This window comes from Echinops telfairi, unplaced genomic scaffold (genome assembly GCF_000313985.2).
Source record: "Echinops telfairi isolate 266 unplaced genomic scaffold, ASM31398v2 ScPeMD7_25;HRSCAF=90, whole genome shotgun sequence".
NCBI classification, from domain to species: domain Eukaryota; kingdom Metazoa; phylum Chordata; class Mammalia; order Afrosoricida; family Tenrecidae; genus Echinops; species Echinops telfairi.
Window position 1 is genome coordinate 9565020 of NW_022103922.1, and position 20583 is coordinate 9585602.

At 43.4% G+C, this 20583-nt stretch overlaps 1 protein-coding gene across 45 annotated transcripts in view; it reads right to left on the bottom strand.

Moving 5' to 3' along the window:
* PTPRD (protein tyrosine phosphatase receptor type D) overlaps nt 1-20583 on the bottom strand; it is a 995611-nt gene that overhangs the window by 219567 nt on the left and 755461 nt on the right. For 21 of the 45 annotated variants that reach the window (XM_045289116.1, XM_045289120.1, XM_045289135.1 and 18 more), the window contains 3 exons: nt 2442-2630; nt 1151-1159; nt 389-406 (listed from right to left, as the gene is read on the bottom strand). In XM_045289116.1, coding sequence (XP_045145051.1) covers nt 389-406; nt 1151-1159; nt 2442-2630 — 216 coding nt within the window. The remainder of the gene's footprint in view (nt 1-388; nt 407-1150; nt 1160-2441; nt 2631-20583) is intronic. The other 24 variants (XM_045289153.1, XM_045289139.1, XM_045289138.1 and 21 more) reach the window with 3 other exon arrangements.

Here is a 20583-nt window from a genome sequence, read left to right on the forward strand (position 1 = left end):
AAAAGGAGGAAGAAGAAAAGGAAAAAGAAAAAGAGAAAAAACAGGGACAGATGGTACGCTGTGACTGGTCTGAGGTTTGAAGACCGGGATATGCTTCCTCTGAAGCATATCACAACTTAAAGAATTGGTTCCAGAAAGAAAGAAATGAACGACGAAACAAAGAGGAAAGGGTAAAAAAAGGAAAGGAAAGCAAAAAAAGAAAGGAAAGTTCACAATATGAGAGTTACCGATCATAACCCAACAGTACGAAAAGGAACGCACAGCGGTGAGGAAATCAAGTGTATGGGCGTTCTTGGGATGGCTTGGGAAACAGGACAAAGATGAGAGGGATGGGAGGGCAGGAAGAATGAGTAAGATCATTCTGTGAACGTTAGGTCAGCACTCTTACCTCTTATTGGTGTACCACCTGGGTGGATAATATGAATGCAAATAAGATTAGAAAGAAGAAGCATTAGTACGAGAAGAAGGAGGCTAGGGCTGGGGAGAAGAATTAAATTAGATTTACAGAATTCAATAAGGTCTTAAAAGAAACTTGAATTACTAGACTGGTAAAACAGGAATATATTAGATAGTATTATTAGATCATAGAAGCAAGTTGCATTATACCAGAGGGCAAAGACCTCAATAGGCATCATTGCTTTGCTCAGAGAAGCAACTGTGTTCTTATGTCTGGTGGGGTTTAACAGGGTTAGAATGATATCTCAAAGGCCTTGTATCCCTTTAAGACAAACAAACAAAAAGTAAAAAAAAAAAAAAAAGGAGGATCTATACAATCTTTTTAAAAGCACAGTTTAGGAATACACTAGCTAATCTATTTTAGTATATATATAGAGCTATGTTTATATATATACTGTCAGAAATTCCAAAGGCTGACTGAAAACTAATACGGCTGACGGGTTCAACTTGTGCTCCCTGCTCTGCTATAGTTGTGGGCTATAAGTTGTGCACTATTTTATTCATCTACACAGTACTCTCAGCCATAACAATTCTGTGGAGGTGTGTCTGTGCGCGCCGCTACGCAGTCCTGGTGTCTACACTGACAGTTAGTAAAATGCATGCCATGCATTTTATTAATAATAATAATAATAATATTCTGAACACGGAAATTAGTGGGAGGGGGGTGAAGTGCGCTTCAGAACTAAGCACTTACCAATAGATTCTGGAGATTTAAATACGGAGAGAAGAGAGACAGCATAAAAATATTATTATATTCCTTAGAATTTGGTACAAATTTTTCAGAGTTAAAGCTTTATTATACACTACTAAATCATCTATGTTACAGGTGAACAAGTTAATTCTTTATTTACAACAACAGAAGGCTAATCTACACAATTCTGCTGACAACAAGCATAGAGAGGCAGTTAACGAGACAGGACAGGTCAAAAGCTGAGAATTCTGGGAAGACAGGCATTTAAAACAACTTAGAATTCTATAGCAACATTACTACCAAACGTCAACGTAAACAGCCTTATGAATCTAGGTCCCATGCCATTCACGAGGGGACAGAGTAGAAAACGAACGGAATTTGAGACCCATCGCTAGTTTTACTCTAAAGAAAGTAAAGGGATAAACTCAGAGCAGGGGTTGGGGAGGGGGCAGGCAACAGGGATGAAGAGCGAGAAATGGGCAAGACCTGGAGTCTACACCGAAAGCAGACGTCTGTAGATCCAGGCCCTGGAGGGCTCAAAAAAATGAACATAAAAATAAACTACAGCTTGGGCGCACACTACCATGGCTACCGTGTAGAAAAGGCTCACTCACAGGTATCGTACCCAGATTAACCCAAATCCCCTCCTGCCCGCAGTGCTGTGCTGCACATTCACTTTTTGAAAAATACATCTGGTTCGTCTTGGGTTGGCGGTTCTGTGCTGTATGTGTTCATGAAGAGAGAGCAGCTGGGTCCAAACTTACTACACTTTGGTACCGTGATGAGGTCAAATGTGGAAAAGACGGCAGAAAACAGGCTTGCATAAATTAAATCATGTTAGTGTTTCCTATGAACATTTAATTAATGGACAGAACCATTGGAGCTTCTTGACAGTTCTGAATGAAGTCCAATGTTGAGATAAATTTGGTTCAAAAGAAAACAAAGAAGAAAATAAACAGGAGGAAATGGATCTGTCAGGTACTGCAGGAGAGCAGTAAATTAACCAAAAGATAAAAAATAAATATATACATATATCAAAATATACAGTCACAGCAGTGATTAAGGTGGATTAAACAGAAGCTGCAGAACAGAAAGAAGGAGAGAGACGGACTCTGGGACAGGCTATGACAGCACAGACGTGGACAACACAGTAAATAACAGAGAGAGAGAAGAAGGAGAAAATCAATACCTAAAAATTAAAAATAAAAGAAAGAAAGGAAAATAATCAAAAAGTAGAGAAAAGAATTTTCTTTTAATTCTTTAGGAGTCAGTAGAAACAGTAACGAGACCCTACCTGATCGTAACTGCTTTATGCGGCCATTGTTGTTGCTCGTGTCCACGGGCAAGAAATCTTTGAACCACGTGATTTCAGGATCTGGATTCCCACTGGCCGCGCAAAGCATGGTGGCAGTGCGCGTGCGCTCCACCACCTTCAGCTGGGGGCCCATGTCAATGGTAGGGAAGCCCCTTGGAATTTGGTCCTCTGTGAGACAAAAAGGGGACACACACGTTATCAGGACAGGCGCCTCTTCTCCTATTAAAGATTTGTTGAGACTCTAATACAAAACCAGGAAGCATACACTGTTAGTCCTCGTTATATTTGGTACCATCTACCCCATGAACCACCGAATACAATATCGCATGCCACAGCGCCACTCCCATGACTACTGGTATAGCTGAGTCTGTTGTTAACAGCTATTATGCATTGTCTTCCAACACAGCAAGTTCATTTTCTAGTATGCTATTGTACGGTTTAGGCAGCCCCTGATTTATAACATGTGCAAATGATCCACAAATGGCACTTACAACCATGTATGGACTCCTCTCTCCCTCCCTTCCTCCTCCTCTCCTCATCCCTCCGTTCCTCATTTCTTTCTTTCCGGAATAATCTTATCCTTAATAAGAGGCATGGTATGCAATGTTGCAGCGTGTTATTTACTGATATGATCATTCTCCTGCCAAGTCCCAAAGACGAGGATTAGCTTCTAAAAGATCCTGATGACCAACTTCTGAGGGAGCTGTTGGAATGGACCCTCTGATAAAAGGAGGACCAGCTGAATTCCGTTGTGAATCATAGTTTTCCTTGGTTGATTTTTAAAGCATCTCCACCCCTTTCTTTCTGGTCTCTCTTAGTCTGGAAGCTCTGTTGAAACCCATCCACCATGGGTATTCCTGCTCATATTTGAAATACTTGTGGCATAGTTTCCAGCACCATAGAAACATGCAAGCAATGACTGTAAGAGTGGTAGACTATTGATATTAGCTAAAAATGTGTTCTCAGACCAAAAGAGCAGACAGAAGTCGCAACAAATTGTGTTCGACACCAAGACTGCGGAATATTTTGGTGGCAGCCACACAGGGAGCTCACAGTTAAGTTGATGCCGACTCAGAGTGAGCCTATAGTCCAGGGCAAACTGCCTCATGAGGTTTTCAAGCCTGTGAATCTTTTATGTAGCAGATTGGCTTATCTTTCTACCTAGGAGCACCTAGTGGGTTAGCGACTTAAAATAATATCAGAAGCATGGCTAACTTCAATGTACTGCATTTCATTTAGGCTGTGCGATATCTGCATGGACAGTCTATTCTTCCTCTCCCCTCATTACTCATCACTACCAACGTCAGACTGTCTCGTTCCATCAAGACCCTGCCATGCAGGTACCTTGGGGGGTGTTTGGAAACCTGACTGTGATGAAAGCTGGGCAAAGGGAGTGCTTTCTTGAGCATGCAACCTAAATGATTCTCACGTCAAGTTAGGCAAGAGCTAGCGAGCACATATGTCAAAGGTTATCTTTGGAATCTACTGACAAGACTAAAGGCCAAAGCATTTCTGGAGAAGACAGTGATAGGTGAATGAATGCTTACACATCTTCACGCACAGCCAACCAATCACTAGTCTATAAACAACCAACGAGGGTCTGAAACCATGGCAAAGACAACAGGAGGTCCTGGATGGAGGGGGACAAAGTGTGAAACAAAGTTTAAAATCATAAAAGAGGCCCAGTGGAGATTGCTGAGACTCGGGACTGATAAGGACTCTTCAACAGCCTTCACACCAGGGACTGAACCCATCCCCACAGGTACCCTGCCAGCCAAACAATGGATCTGTCAAATGAACCAGAGGCATGGACTCCCAGGATAATTGACTCTGGAAGCCCCCCGGGTAGGCTGTACCTCAAATGAAGCTCAGAAGGCAGGAAGGGGCAGGAAGAAGGAAGCCAGGGGCTCGAACCCAGAGAGGTATCTGAAAAGGGCTGTCACACTGGTGGATCAACTATTAGATGGTTGTGCCAACTATTAGATGTGTGCCAACTATTAGATGGAAAACAAACCGGCTCTCTGGACCTGCCCACAAAGCACAACATTTTAAAAAGGAGGAGACACCAAGGCGTGGCGAAGAATGACATTTCCCGACGCTTTTCTGAGATTTACAGTGGAGCGTTAAAAAGTACGTGTGGATGGAGGGATGGAATGTATCTTGCGCATGAGCCCCAGCTGCCTTTCACCATCTCTCCCACTTGAATGTCATCCTCCTGTCCTTCATGGCTTTAAAGGTTTTGCCGATGCATTTACATCGATAGGTCAGTTTTAAGGGGGAAGAGGGCAGCAGAGAATCAGAAGAGGAGAGAGATCCGAGCTGCTAGACAACAAACATGGCATTATTAAACATCTCACCCAACTGCTATCAACATACAAGTGCTTCAAAGGATAAAAATAACTCCCCTCAAGTGTTCCCAAGTCAACGGTACTTCCTCTGACACCCAGAACGTCACCTTATTAAAAAGTCCTAATATTCATTCAGAAGTGCCAGATCCCCCCAAAGCCATCCACTTAGGCAAATTAAAAAACAATTTTTTAAGGGTACCTTGGGATTCTTGCGCGGTTCTGTACCTCCAGTTGCTCTGTGCCTCCCTGCCAGTGTTTCCCTACTAGTTACATTTGTATGCGCCCTTCGTGGCCCTGACTTTGCCTCCACCGTTCACCTTTCCGAAGAACCAAGGCACGATCCGGGGCCCATCTGCGGCACATGTCAAAGGCCTAAGATTGTTGAACCACTTCCTGACGGCTCTCACCAAAGAAACGGAACCTGAATGTCCACGCAGAAGACATAACGTCTTTCCCTTGGGGAGAGTGGACAAAACGGACGTGTGCCCACCCCAAGCAGCCTAACACATGGACGCCATGTCGCTTTTCCTTCTTGGCTTCAGAAAGAACATTCTAGAGCCCACCCCCAACCCCCGCCTTTTCTGAGACGCAAATGCACAACACAGGTAATTCTTCTTGCATACTAATAGGACCCAGAATGTAAAGATCATTCGTTTCTTATTTTTAATAAGGGTGATTAAATTCCACCCCCCCCCCATACAGAACCTCTTTAAATGCACTTTCTTCATTAAATTTTCATGAGCAACACCACAATGTAACGATTCAAATAGCCAGAGCTGCTACAGTTTGACAGTTGTGGCTTCTTTCCAATTTGACTGTCAGGTATTTGGCAATAAAACCGAGTATTCAACATAAAATGAACTGTAGAAATAATGAAATTTCTAATTGGAATGCTTATCTCAGTGGGTGTAGTTTAGAAGATGTTAATTGCCTTTTTTCCCCTCATCTCTTCTGCTTCTTTTACCTTCTACAATTATTAGCGATTTATATGAAAGTGCTTTCGCCATTGGATAACATCACTTTGGACAGCTCATCCAATATGTCACATGATGAGCTTAGGAATCAAAATCAATACCCTTTATCTTTTAACCACATAAACTTTTGATGATGGTGGGGGGAACAGAGCAAGGGTCGGAAATTAACAATTTGTCAATATGTTAGTAGTTTTAAACTCTTACATGAGGTGAAAAGAAAAACATTTTGTCCTATTCATTAATGTGCTCATTAAGCTCTGAAGTGCCTTACTTATCACTGTTCCCTATTAATATTCAATCATGCAGAATTAGCTACTAATTCATCAACAATTTAAATCAGACTTGACCTTCACAAAGCCATTTGGTCTGTCATTTTGAGAGGCCATTAAAGGGCAGATTACTACATACTTGTGTTTAGTGAATCAGGGAAGTCAAACACACTGTTTGGAATGGCAGCTCGGAAAGATCTGGAAATGTAGCACAGGCTGTGAATCTGGGTGGTGTCATAATGGAATGTGCGGATGTGAAACTCTTGGTTCCATTTAGGAAAGTGGGAACTCAGTCAGTATTTTCCCAAGTTCACTTCCCACAGGCGTCCAACTTCTGTGAACAACCCTTGACCTACCCGAGACTGGACAGATTGTAGGAGGACAATGTCCTGGCGCTGTATGGGACAGCATCTTGTTTTCGGTGTGGGCAAGTGATCAGGTTATAACTTTCCCCCATCATAATTTGCTCAGTTAAAAGGCTTCCACTGTTCATCCATAAACAATTGTAATGATGGTTTTACTTTCGCTCCAATTCCGCGCATGCTGACCTCGCTCCTATTTGAGAGGAAGCCATGAACACTGAAATGGCCTGCTAAAGCCATAGCCCCTTCCACGGTGGCCCCAAGCCACCTTGGCCTAAGGCTGCCAGTGCTCTTGCTGAGGGTACTGAACCAGCCTGGTCCTGCTACTGTGGTCCTGGTCCCAAACCATTTTAAAATCTTGACTGTGAAGGAATGTTTGCTCCAGGCAAACACTCTCAAATATTTTTTAGATTTCCAGCTATTACACTAATGACGAAAAACTGAGTCAACAAGAACTCCCTCAACACAAGAACACGTTGTTCTAACAATTCGGCATTCTGTGATGCTCACCTACCCGACACAAATGCTGTAGACAAAATGGGTGCACAAACAAATGTGGTGAAGAAAGCTGATCGTGCCCGGCTATGGGCAGATATGATGTCTGGGGTCTTAAAGGCTTGAAGATAAACAAGTAGCCATCTTGCTGAGAAGCAACAAAGCCCACAAAGCAGCACACCAGCCTGTGTGATCATGAGGTGTCGATGGGATCAGGTCCCAGACATCTAAGACCCAGAACAAAATCATATCCAATGTGAATGGGGTGGGGAGAGGCATGGAGTGGAGACCCAATGCTCATCTGTAGACAATTGGACATCCCCTCACAGAGGGGTCATAGGGAAGAAATGAGCCAGTTAGGGTGCAGTATAGCACCAATGGAGCACATAACTTTTCTCTAGCTCTTTGGTGCTTCCTTTCCCCTAATATCATGACCTCAATTCTATCTTACAAATCCATTAGACAAGAGCATTCACACTGCTACAGACAAGAGCCCGCAACACAGGGAATCCAGGATAGATACCCACCCCCCCCCCCCCCCCCCCCCGTGCCAACAATGAGAGTAGAGATACCAGGAGGATTAGGCGAGGGTGGGGTAGAAATGGGGAATTGATCACAAGGATCAACCTATAATCCACTCTCAAGGGGGACAAACAATGGAAAAGTGGATGAGGGGTGATGGAGGACGACATACGTTATGAAAATAATAATCTAGAAGGACATCATGCTTGGTGGAGAGTTCATGAGGGAAAAAAATTTAAAATAAAATAGAAGACCCTCAACAAGATGGACTGGCACTGCAACAATGGGCTAACCCCCAGCCATGACTGTGCGGTGTTGTGAGGGTGTGCCTGGGGTTGGCGTGACCCGCACGGACACAACAGCATGTCCCAACAACAGAGAAAAGACTGATTTGTATTCAGTTGGATCTCTCTTGTGTCCAATACTTGTTAAATTCAATTACACCTCATTGTTACTGTCAAGAGGGGAGGGAATAAAGTATTTATCAAAATCATAAAAAGAAAAAGAAAGAAAAATAAAATAAAATAATAATCTATAACTTATCAAGGGTTTGTGAAGGAGGGTGGGCTGGGGAGGGAGGGGGAAGAAATGAGGAACTGATATCAGGAGCTCAAGTGGGAAGAGAATGCTTTGAAAATGATGATGGTGGCATATGTGCAAATGTGTTTGACACACTGGAGGAATGTATGGATTGTGGTAAGAAATGTAAGAGCCCCCAATAAAAGTATTTAATAAAAAAAAAAAGAAAGACAAATTGAGTCCAAAATGACATCAAGGGCTCCTTCCCCTTTCTTCTACTACAATACTGAGAGATTTGGCAATTATACCTGCACAGGAGCCACTAAGCCCATACAGGTTGTAATGAGGATGGTGGAGCCACAAAGCAGAATCGGCATCTGAGGATGGAGATAGGCAGCTATTTGGGAGGGAGAGACTCGTCCCTCCCAATCTCCTCTCTCTTTTCTCAGTGCCACTCACCTGACCCACTTGAAGTCCTCTCTTTCACAAATGTGACCAATAAAACCCTTATTGTAACCAATCAGTGTGCAAACCCCATTCCTAGGAGCTCATGGCGGCGGGGCTGTACATTGTCTTTGGCACCTTCACTATGATCAACAAGCACTTGCTACTCCGCTTGTTTGCAGTTTCAAGCTGGGAGAAACAGTTATTTCATTCAACTGCTAACCAAGTCCACCCAAGGAGCCTGAGAAGCAAAAAGCCTGGCCATCGACCCCCGAGACCTGTGTCCTTTCTGTCTATCTGGCGCCCTGGCAGCCGTTCAGCACCCACTGACTCCCATGGAGTAGAAACAGTGCTCACTCAATGTATCATGTGTGAAGATTGAATGGACCGCCTGGATTTCAGTATCAGCTTATCCGAGGCAAAACAACCCCATACTCCCTTTCTTTTGCTGTTTTGATCCATGTCTTCAGAATCATTTAACTTACACACTGGCCACGGTCGTTGTAAATCGAGTGTTTGTTTTATGACCTGTGCTTTTTATTCGGTCAGAAAAGACGGTGTCTGGCTCCCTTGGCATCGTTGTCACGGCCTAAGAGGAACGTCATTCAGTGCCTCCTTTTCTTAGTTTTACAAGCGTGCTTACTCGTCTCTCAGTTACAAGTGTTGTGGAACCGTGTTATTGTATAAAAGTCCTAACTGCAGCCATGAGTGAGTCTCACGTGCCAACACAAGGCTGTTCAGGAGAATACAATGGGGGCAAGTATCAATACTCTATTGTGATCTCATCTTGCCAACAACAGAATTCTTGGTGTTCACAGGAATGACAAAACCCAAATGAATGGCCCTTGTATGCTCAAGGAGACACTTGAGTCTTTCCTCGCTGGTGGGGCAGAGCTTTCTCGGTGGGTGTGGGTTTCCATGATGCAATCTTACTGAGTGCATGTATCTCTTTTTAAAATTCTTAAAGGTGGAGGGATGGAGCATTAACCTAACAGCACACTCACAGGAAACATTTTATTATAATATGTGGGGAATGCACTCCATGGCAACCCAGTAGATTCCAACTCATAGCAACTCAGTATGAGATCTCCCAACCTGTGAACCTTTTAGGAGAACCTCATCTTTCTCCGGCAGGAGAACTCTTGGTAAGCAACCCAGTGCTTAGCCCACTGCACCACCAAGGCTCCAGATATTATCTAGAGCAGTGGTCTCAGGCTTCCCAATACTGCAACCCCTTCATACAGTTCCTCAGGTGGTGGTGACTCCCAACCATATTATTTTCGTTGCTACTTCGTAACTGTTATTTTGCTACTGCTATGAATCATCATGTAAATATCTGATATTAAAGCATAGTGATTCATCACAAAAACAATGTGTCATTATATATTGGGAAATATTTATTTCTAATGACAAATCAATGAAATTTTGTCTTGAAGCATGGTGTAGCATGGGTAACAGTCTTCATGCTGGGTACTCCTCTGTGGGTGTGTGTGCATGTGGGTGGACCCACCTGGAGACAGACAGAGGGGCGTGTCTAGGTTCCTAAGACCATCAGAAATATGACCCACAGGTTGAGAAACGCTGATCTAGATTATGTCAAGCGCTCCTACTCACAGAAAACTCATAGTGCTAAGCAGAACTGCCCCTTATGGAGTCCAAGGCTGCCATCGCCATTTACCTTGCAGCCACCAGCTAAGCACTTACCCACTGACCATCAGTGCCCCCCAAGCTCTCACAGCAGATCTAAATGTCAGAGAAGCACATGACCATTCACAGGACAGAGCACCAGGTGACACAGGACTTAGTGGAAGACCTAATGCCAATCAAATCATTTTGTAACCTGAGGCCACCCAGCTCTCTCCTCTGTTAAGAGGGAGCTCCTAGGAACCAGGCACACCCCAGAGCTTGGTCTAGGTGAGGATGCAGAAGACAGCAAAGGGATACTGTGTGAGTTGTTTGATCCTCTACTGAGCAGTAATGAGTTTTGAAGTCATTATCTTTTAGAATAAACCACGGTCTCAGGTTACATACAAGAATCATTTTCTTTGCAAAATACACTACCCGCAGAAGGAGAGAGAACATTTAATATTCATTCCTTAAAGAAAATGGTGTAAATAAAAGCTTTTATTTTTACCATTCCAGATGGCAGTAGGGTATAATTTGTACTGTTTTGACATCATGACCGTATTATTCAAAATCAATCTTTCTGCAAGTGAATTGAATATGACTGAAAACAGAAAAATAAAAAGGAAAGAAATAAAAGCGAAATCAACATCTTCGAGCAAAGCCGGGATTCTGGGCCATTATCAAAATGATATGAATATGAATGAAAATGGGAAAAAATCATAAAAGTAAAGTGTTTCTAATGACAGTCAGAGATTTCTCTAAGGCAGAGAGAAAGTCTCTGAAACAGGAGGGAAACCGGTCCAGTAACAGATGAGACACAAACAGAACAGTTCACGAGTTTAATAAGTACAAGGTCTGGCTCAGCCCTGCCCCCACCCTGAAAAGCACTTTGACCAAAATACAGAAAATGTTTATTCCCAGACCATCTCCGCAGGTTATTATGTACAGATGTCTTAATATGCATGTCTTCATATGGCCATCCATCAGTCAAGGAAGACTTCGTTTCACAATAGATCTGGGTGTGTCTTAAAGGCCGTGGCTGAGCATAAAAGCCAAGGGCCCACAAAGTGTGCCAGGCAAGAATAGAAAACTGGACATCGATAAGCTGATTCATCCCCCAAAAGTACATATTCAGCAAACTAACCAACAAAACACAGAGCCTTTTTTTTTAAATCATTTTATTGGGGGCTCCTACAACACTCATCACAAAAAAATCGCCAAACCAACCCCCCAAAAACCACACAGAGCCTTTCAGGTCAAAGCCCCCGCTTTCTAACACCTTTTCTGCATGGGGAGGGGGTTGGAAGGCAGTCCTTGCACTGAGTCAAGCAAACTTGTTGAGAAGCAATGATCTTACAGATTGCCGAGTAATGTTTACATAGCAGCACACCAACTACTTACATGATCATTTGTGTGACTAAGGTGGGGTTGACAATTTTTATAAAATTAACACTGGTTGTTATGAGCATTTGCATGGTTACAATCTTTTGTTTGATCAAATGTTCTTTAAGAGCTCATGTTAGAGGAATGCATTGAGGAAAAGGAAAAGAAATACCTCTGCCTACCTGGAGTCACAGGTACAACCTGGAAAATAAGCCAATGTTTAGAAGTCAGGCCCATGCTTTCATTTCCTACTTGGGGGCTCATGTTTTGTTGAGATCCTACAACACAATAGCCTCCTACGTCCACAAACATTTTGCAAGACCCTTTAATAGTTTGCTGAGAAAACAGGTGCCATGGATAAAATCAGAGCAGCCATCCACAAATTTGCATTTTTTTGAAAATAAAAATAACGAACCATTTTGTGTAATGAACATGTAAATCAGACCGTATTGTTTGTATATGAGAAGCGTATATGTGAAATGCAAATTGAAGTAAATGCTCTAGGACTTATTGTTTGCATGTGCGCATGTATGTGCGCGCGTGCATGTGTGTGTTTCCCATAAAGAGAGGGACAAGGGCACTAGTAGTAACCACAAAAGGACACCTGGGTTTGACTCCTGCATCTACACTTGTTGGTTTTGTGAGCATTAGGTACTTCTGATGAGCTCCAAACAAATGAGGCCAAGAAAAACAGTGATCCTGGCTGCTTCACTGCGTTGTAGTTAGTACAAATCAATTTTCCAACCCATCAAAAGTTACATAAAAAGAATACTAGAACAAACCACGGCTTTGGAACTGGAAGTATTGTTAGGAATCCGCAGACAGAAGTTCAGAGGTATACATCCAGCCACAAGTGAATACTCCCTATCTCCTCACTACCCCGCCCTTCCCCTCACCAAACACTTCATCCTTAGTGAGTCAGCCTGGAGATTCAGGAAACGATTAGACACAGATGTCAACCCCTACACGCCAGCCCCCATGTCATCACGCAACACTCCTTTCCACTCAAAGGAACTCGGGACAGTGCCCCATGTGTTTGGACCCTCTTGTGTAAGACAATTCTCATCAAGTGGAAGATACGTGAAGGAACTTCAAGTGTGAGTGGGAAATGCTATCCTGTTTCTCTCTCTGTCCCCACACACGGTCTGAAGGCTCCTCCTATGATAAAGGGACACCGAGGCCATCTTCAAGGGGATTTCACTGACCAAGAGGGAGACAATGTGAATAGCAAATAAAAACAATATTAACAAAATATCACCTGCTGAAAAATGGAAAATGAGTGCATATGAATGAGTACAAAAAGTGACAGGGGAAGAACATACAGGCATATCTTAGTTTGGGGTGCTTTGCTGTATTGACCCTATCTTCGTTGAGCAGGACAAACGCTGGGTTCTGCTTATTTGTTTCCACGAAAGGAAGGTTTGTTGCGATCCTGTGTTGGGAAACCCCAACAACACGTGCTCACGTGGTGCCTCTGTGTCACCCTGTGGTGAGCCTCACAGTGTTTCACTTGATCACGATGCTACTGAACAAGACGCGATTGTTCCTGCAGAAGGACATTGTGCTCAGTCACGTAGAGGGACAGTGAACAGGGGAAGGACCTCAACCAGATGGATTGACACCATGCCTGTAACAATGAGTGCAAGCACAAGGGCAATTGTGAGGAGGGTGGAGAACCGAGCAGGGCTGAATTCGGGGGCGCACCGGGTCGCTATGGTCCAGTACCTAACAACAGCACGGAACACTCTGCAAGTGATACTGGACTGTAAATATGACTTTAAGTGCAGTAGGAACACAGGGTTGCTATAAATCAGAATCGATTCCCCAGCAGTGAGTTCAGATTGGATGGGTTTGGGAAAGCACACATTTCATTAATGCTGTTGTCAAGAACTACATCTATGACAATATCTCTGAGGTAAATACCTGTATTTACTTATTTTCATTTATGAGGAGCAAAATAGGAACCCCAAAGGGATACTTTTTCAAGAGATAACTGACAGCTGACATCTTCAACAAGAAATCGAAGAGCCTCTGCTGATGTGAGGTGCCATCTAACTGAGTTCTGACTCATAACGACCCCTATATTTCACAGAGGGAAACACTGGCTTGCCCTCACCTCCAGACAACCATCGATACCTTTGAGGCCACTGTCGCAGCCACTGTGTCACTGTATCTCACTAGGTGGGGGGGCGGGGTCCTCTTTTCACCGACTCTCTATCATACATGGCAGCCTTCTGGAACCACTGGGCCATCCTATGACATGTCCAAAGTAGGGGAGGTGACATTCTGCCAACTCTGGCTGAAGGACAGTTACGCTGTCCTTTTCCGTGACATCTTTGTTCCCCGGCAGTCCCCGGGATGCCCAGCAGTCTCCCCCAAGACCAGCATTTTGCAGATATCAATTCTTCTCATCTTCCTTGCTTTTCACATGCACTCAAGGTGCCCCAAACCACCATGGCCTGGCTCAGGTGCGCGCATCTTAGCCCACAAAGTGATGTCTTGGCCTTGGAACACTTTGAACTGGTCGTCTGCCTCATCTGTCATTGGATCCCTTGATGGCTGCTTCCACGAGCACTGATCTCCGAGCCAAGTACAATGAAATCCCTGGCAACATCAATCTCTTCTTTGTTTATCAGGATGTTGCTTCTTGGCCTTGATGTGAGAATGTTTGTTTTATGTTGGGATGTGATCCATATTTGATCCTCATCAATTGGTCCTTCAAGTCCTCTTCGCTGTCAGGAAGCGAGGTGTGTCATCTGCAGAGAGCAGGTGGTGAATGAGTCTTCCTCCGATGCCGATACTTCATAATGTAATTCATCTTCTTGGATTATTTGCTCAACAAACAGATGGAATGGTGAAAAGATACAAAGCTGACTCACGCCTTTCCTATATTTACACCACACTATATCCACGTGTTCAATTTGAAAGACTGTCTCTTAGTTTATATATTTTTGCACAGTCATAACTTAGAGTTCCTAAGTACCCATTCTTCACATGGCTATGTAAAATGTATCATGCTCCATGTAATACAATACCTTTGTGTAATCAATAGAATACACCTAAACCTCTTTCTGGTCTTCTGTTTCAGCCTCGATCGTTCGGACACCAGCAAGGCTATCCTGTGTCCTAGGCCCTTTCTGAATATAGCTGACACTTCTGGCAGGTCCCTGTCAATGTATCACCACAACCAATTTGGGCTTGTCTTCAGCAAAATTTTACTTTTTGATGATGTTGCTTGGTAATCTCTGTATTCTGTGGGACCAACTTTCTTTGGAAGGGGCATAAATATGAATCTCTCCTAATCAGTTGGCCATGCAGCTACTCTCCTAAGTTTTATAGGAACATGTGAATAAACATTTAAAATAGTCTTACAGGTTTCAGGAATGTCTAACAAACCTAGAGAGAAAAAAACATTTCTCCAAACCAAAAATAACTTTCTTTTTATATGGAAAAATTGAGCCTGCATCCAGTCCTACTGAATTACAAAGTAGAACCTGTTTATCTTTGTCAGTAAAGATGTTTCTTCAAAGCCTTAAGAATTATAAGCTGTCAATTAATGAAATTACCTCAAGAAATTTGCTTCTTATTTCAAATTCTGAGCTTCCCTCTCTCTTTATATAAACTTACAAACCAAAGCAACATTATATTTATTTAGAGACACTCACTGGGGAGAAATTGATCAAAGTATATTTGGAGCATCAAAAGTGTTCATGTGGTACTCAAAGGAATTCAGACTACTAACAATATTCCACTCCCTGGAAAATCATCCTGTTAAGAGACAAACTGCTAAAGAATGACAAAAAAGACCAGCAAAGTTGACCAGGAGGGAATCCCCACATCCTTGGCTGCAATAAGAGATGTCAAGCCTCCATACTAAACTTCTCCATGGGTGACTTCCTAAATCATAGATTAAACTCAGCAGATTAGAAACAAAGGTTTTATGCAAAGCCTGGGGGGATAAGAACTGTGGTCTCTCTCATAAAAGCAAGAGCCCCAATGACGTAGTGAGTTTTGAGTTGGACTGTGAACCGGAGGGTCAGCAGTGAGAACCCAGCAGTCACTTCTTGGGTGGAAGATGAAACTTTCTACCCCTGTGATGACCCTCGGCCTCAGAAACCCAATGGGGCATCACAATCTGCTCTCCTGGGTCACTGTGAGTAGGGCATGCCTCGATGGCAACTCGTTAGCATTGTGACCATCAAAGCACGGAGAAGATGGACAGTTTGAAAGATAAGGGTGCCGTCTGGTGTTTGCACAAATGGGCATTCGGAAGGTATGCCAGACATCACTGAGGTGTACTTTGAAGATGCCATTCCAACTGCATCACTGGGGAAGAGCAAAATGAGGAAGTGAAGAGGCCATTTAGCAAGCTGGTCCAACAGCTATTCCAACCAAAGAGGCGGTGGAGGAGAAGATGAGAAGCACTGAGAATCAGTAACAATTTTGAAAGTCAATTGTATAGGCATGGTGATAGTGTGAAGATGGAGAATGGTATCAGGGACAGCTTTGTATACACTGCATTGCAAGCACTCCTCACCATCCCTTGCCTCCCTAGTCCATGTCAGGGAACAACGATATCCATTTGAGATACTTGTTGTTAGGCTGGGTTGACTAGAGAAACAAATCCACCGACACCCATATATGCGTAAGAAAGAGCTTTACATCAAGAAGTAATTGTGCATCAATAAAACAGCCCAGGCCAGACCAACTCAAGTCTATAAATCTGATACTAATCCCTACGTCCCTCTTCAGAGGCATGCAGCGCATGCAATGGCACAGAATGCAGGAAGATCACAGGCCAGTGGGGGCAAAGTCTTGTGGTTCCAAGGGTGGTGGATGCATCTCCAGGGTCTGGGGGCATCCAGGGTCAGCCAGCAGGACGGTGAAGGCAGAGAGAAAGGGACAGGTTCCCAGGACCCTCCTTCTGAGAAGGCCATGTCCGCCATCAGGCTGTGACCTAACTGACAAGTTGAATACCACCCCTACCTTATTCTCTATCTCGAAGTGGAGATGAAATCATGTAACTACCACACGTGGGAAAGCAGATCTTCCAGGCATCTGTCAGTATGTGTGGCTTGCATGTTGTTGTGATGCTAGAAGATTTATCGCTGTTATTTCAAATACCAACACAGTTCTCCATGGATTGCAGGCTGGAGTGGAGTTTCTGATCTGATATACATCAGGAAAAGGGGTGTGGAAACCTCCTTCCAAAATTATCCTAAGAAAACCCTAAGGAACCCCAGCAGAATGGTTTTCAACATCGTGCTAGATGATGAGTCCATTGTTGGAGTTGTTGGAAGGCTCCAGAACCAGGCAATGTCTCATTCTGTTCTACACAGGGTCGCCATGACTTCAAGTCCACTCAACAGTAACTCACAACATCATCAAACAGAAACATCCACCAGCTTGGGTATCCAGCATAGAGCAAAGTACCCGGCTCCAAGTGAAACCTGCGGAATGAACAGTGACCCACCTTTGCCTGCCGGGATTTGAGGAAGGGGCTGGTATCCTAACCTTCTCAGGTGCACTGTCAGGAGCCTGGGTGGCCCAATGGTTAAGTGCTTGGCTGTAAACCAAAAGGATGCTGGTTGAACCTACCCAGAGTTTCTGCTACAGAGAAGCCCTGGCCCCCTGCTCCTATAAAGACAACAGCCTAGAAAGCCTATGAGAAAACATGGGAAACCCTACTGCCCATGGGGTTGCTAGGACTTATCAATCCACTGGATGGCACCTGATGCAAACACTCCACCACTCCTTTGTCAGTTGATCATATTGTGGTGTTAGTTTGTGAGGCTTGTGTGTTACTGTGATTGTGGAAGGTTTGCCACTAGTAATTTTAATACCGACATAAGGTCACTCACAGTAGACAGGTTTTAAACAGACTAAGGAGAGAAACTAGTGGTCTACTTTGAAAGGGCTGGCCAGTGCAAACTTTGAAAACAGTGAAAAACAGTGGAACATTGTCTGATATAGGGCTAGCTGATGAGCCCCACCCCCTTCCCCAGCTTCTAAGGAACTAAAAGGACCACCGAGGAAAAAAAAAAAGGACCACCGAGGAAAAGCTGCCTCTTTAAAGAGGAGCCAACCCCGAAGGCAGTGTTGGGAATAAAACTTGTGAATTTTTAGTGGCGGATGTGTAAAGACTCAAAAGGAAAAGAAACTGCTGCAAACTCCCATTAATAACCGGAATGTGGATTGGATGAAGTATGAATCAAGGAGAATTGGAAGTTGTCAGAAATGAAATAGAAAGCTTCAAGATCGATAACCCAGGCACTTTTGATTTGGACAATCATATGGTCTACTATGTCAGGAATGAAAAATTGAAGGAGAACGGTGCCACATTCATCATCCAAAGAGCATTTCAAGAGCTTCCCTGAAGTACAATGCTCTCAGCGACAGGACAAGAACCACACCTACAAGAAAGCCCAGCTAAAATGAATATTATTTCAGTTTATACACCAACTACTCGTGTCAAAGATGAAGATTTCTACCAACATCTGCTGTCTGAAATTGGTCAGACTTCCAGACAGCATGCCTTGACCATGGAATGCAAAGGTTGAAACAAAGAAAGCTTAGTACTTGGAAAATATAGCCTCAGTGTGGGAAGTCATGGGGCATAGTACAAAAGGATTCTCCAAGATCAGCAACTGATTCATTGCAAAAACATTTTTTAACAACATGCACAGCATCTATACACATGGGCAGCCCTAATGGAACTCACAGGAAGCAAAGCAAACCTGGAAACAACATTTTTAAAATACAACTAAAGCCAAATACAGAGACAATTATTGAATGCTCAAATGCAAGTTAAATCTGAAGAAAAAGAAAAGAAAGAAGCCTACAAGACTCAATGAACAATCTTGGGTATGTCCCCCTTGACTTGGGAGACTATCTCAAGATCAGTGAACATTACTGACTGAAGATCAGAATACTTTGTGGAACGACAGCAAAGAAAACACAAATGGAGAAAGCTCATGTATCGGCATGTCTATCTACTAGGTAAGATCGGTGGGATCAATAATTCGGAGATGAAAGGAACGGGACCAAAGGTTGTGGGGGGACACTGGAGAAGGGGAGGTGGGAGAAAGGAAATGGTGGGGTGGTGGGGGGAACCAACCCAGAGACAAAGGAACAACAAGTGAAGTAAAATCAATGGAAGGAAGGCCATAGGATGCCTAGTGGGGCTCAATCAAGGGCAAGGTAGCAGTGAGGAATTACTAAACCCGAAGGAAAGCCGAACATGATGGTGGGACAAGAAGGGAGTAAAAAGGAAAGAGAGGAAAGAACCAGGAGGCAAAGGACATTTACAGAGGCATAACTACAGGCACGTCCATATGTAAATATATGTATAATAAGAGGGGAATAGAACTATGTACTTATATCCTTATGTTAAGAATTAAGATTGCAGATGGACATTGGGCTTTAACTCAAGTACTCCCTTAACAAGAGAACACTTTGTTTTAACAATCTGGTATTCTGTGATGCTCACCTTCCCGACATGATCGCTGAGGAAACAAATGGGTGTATAAGCAAATATGGTGAAGAAAGCTGAAGGTGCCCGGCTATCAAAAGATATAGCATCTGAGGTCTTAAAGGCTTGAAGACAAACAAGCGGCCAACTAGCTGAGAAGCAACAAAGCTGACATGGAATAAGCACGCCATCCTGTGTGATCATGAGGTGTCGATAGGATCAGGTATCAGACGTCTGAGACCCAGAATAAAACCATACCCAAGGTGAATGAGTGGGGGCATGAAGTGGAGCCCTAATGCCCATCTGTAGACAATTGGACATCCCTTCACAGAGGGGTTACAGGGAAAAGATAAGCCAGTCAGGGTGCAGTATAGCGTCGATGAAACAGCTATTTGGTGCTTCCTTCGCCCCACTATCATGACCTTAATTCTATCTTACAAGTCAGATTAGACCAGACCATGCACACTGCTACAGATAAGAACCCACAACATGGGGAATCCTAGATAGATAAACCCTTCAGGACCAACAAAGAGAGTAGAGATACTGGGAGGATTAGGAAAGGGTGGGAGGAGAAAGGAGAAATCAATCATAAGGATCAATCTAGAACACCCTCCCAGGGAGACAAATACTGGAAAAGTGGGTGAGGGGCGATGGAGGACGACATAAGATATGGAAAAAATAATCTATAACTTATCAAGGGTTCGTGAGGGAGGGTGGGTGGAGGAGGGAGGGGGAAGAAATGGGGAGCTGATATCAGGGGCTCAAGAGGGAAGAGAAAGCTTTGAAAATGATGATGGCAGCATATGTGCAAATGTACTTGACACATTGGAGGAATGTATGGATTGTGATAAGAGATGTAAGAGCCACCAATAAAAGTATTTTTTAAAGGCTCTGAAAGTGCCCCTTCAACACAGAATAGCTAAAGTGATAAAAACAACTTAAGGGAAACAAACAAACAAAAAAAAAGCTGTGAGTTACAATACTGAAGAATTGTATAGACAAAAAATTTAATTCTTCAGGAAGCATCTAAAGAACGTGGAAGGAATACAGAGCATTTCGTTAAAGTGCTAAAAAGCAAGCATGCCGTTGGTGGGGAAGGAGGGGGGAAAATGAGGAGCTGATAACGAGGGCTCAAGTACAAAGCAAATTATATGAATGATGATAGCAACAAATGTACAAGTGGATGGATGTATGGATTGTGGTAAGAGTTGTATGAGCCCCCAATAAAATGATAAAAAGAAAAAGCAAGCAGGTGACTTTAAGGACTAAGGTGTGCCTGATTCCAACCTGTGCATTTTCCATCAGCCCATACACATAGGAAAAGGGGGCAGTGCACAAGGAAAGACCAAAGAAGAATCCATGTCTTTGCAATCTGGTGTTGGAGAAGCATATGGCACGGACTTCCTAAAGAATGATCAGTCTATCTTGGACAAAGCTTACGCAGAATACTCTTTCAAATAGAGTTCTCAAACTCATTATGGTGATGACTGTACAATTATTTTTTATATGATTGAACTATTGAATGGTACGATATATGAATTCTACGCCCATAACATTTTTCTTTTTTTTAAGAAGTCAGCATGGTGAGATTTCACCTCATGTTCCCTGGACATGGTATCAGGAGGGATGAGTTGTTGGGAACAGACAACAGGATCACACTTAGTAAAGACGAAGGTCAGTAAAACAAGAGAAACTCGTAGGGAGCTAG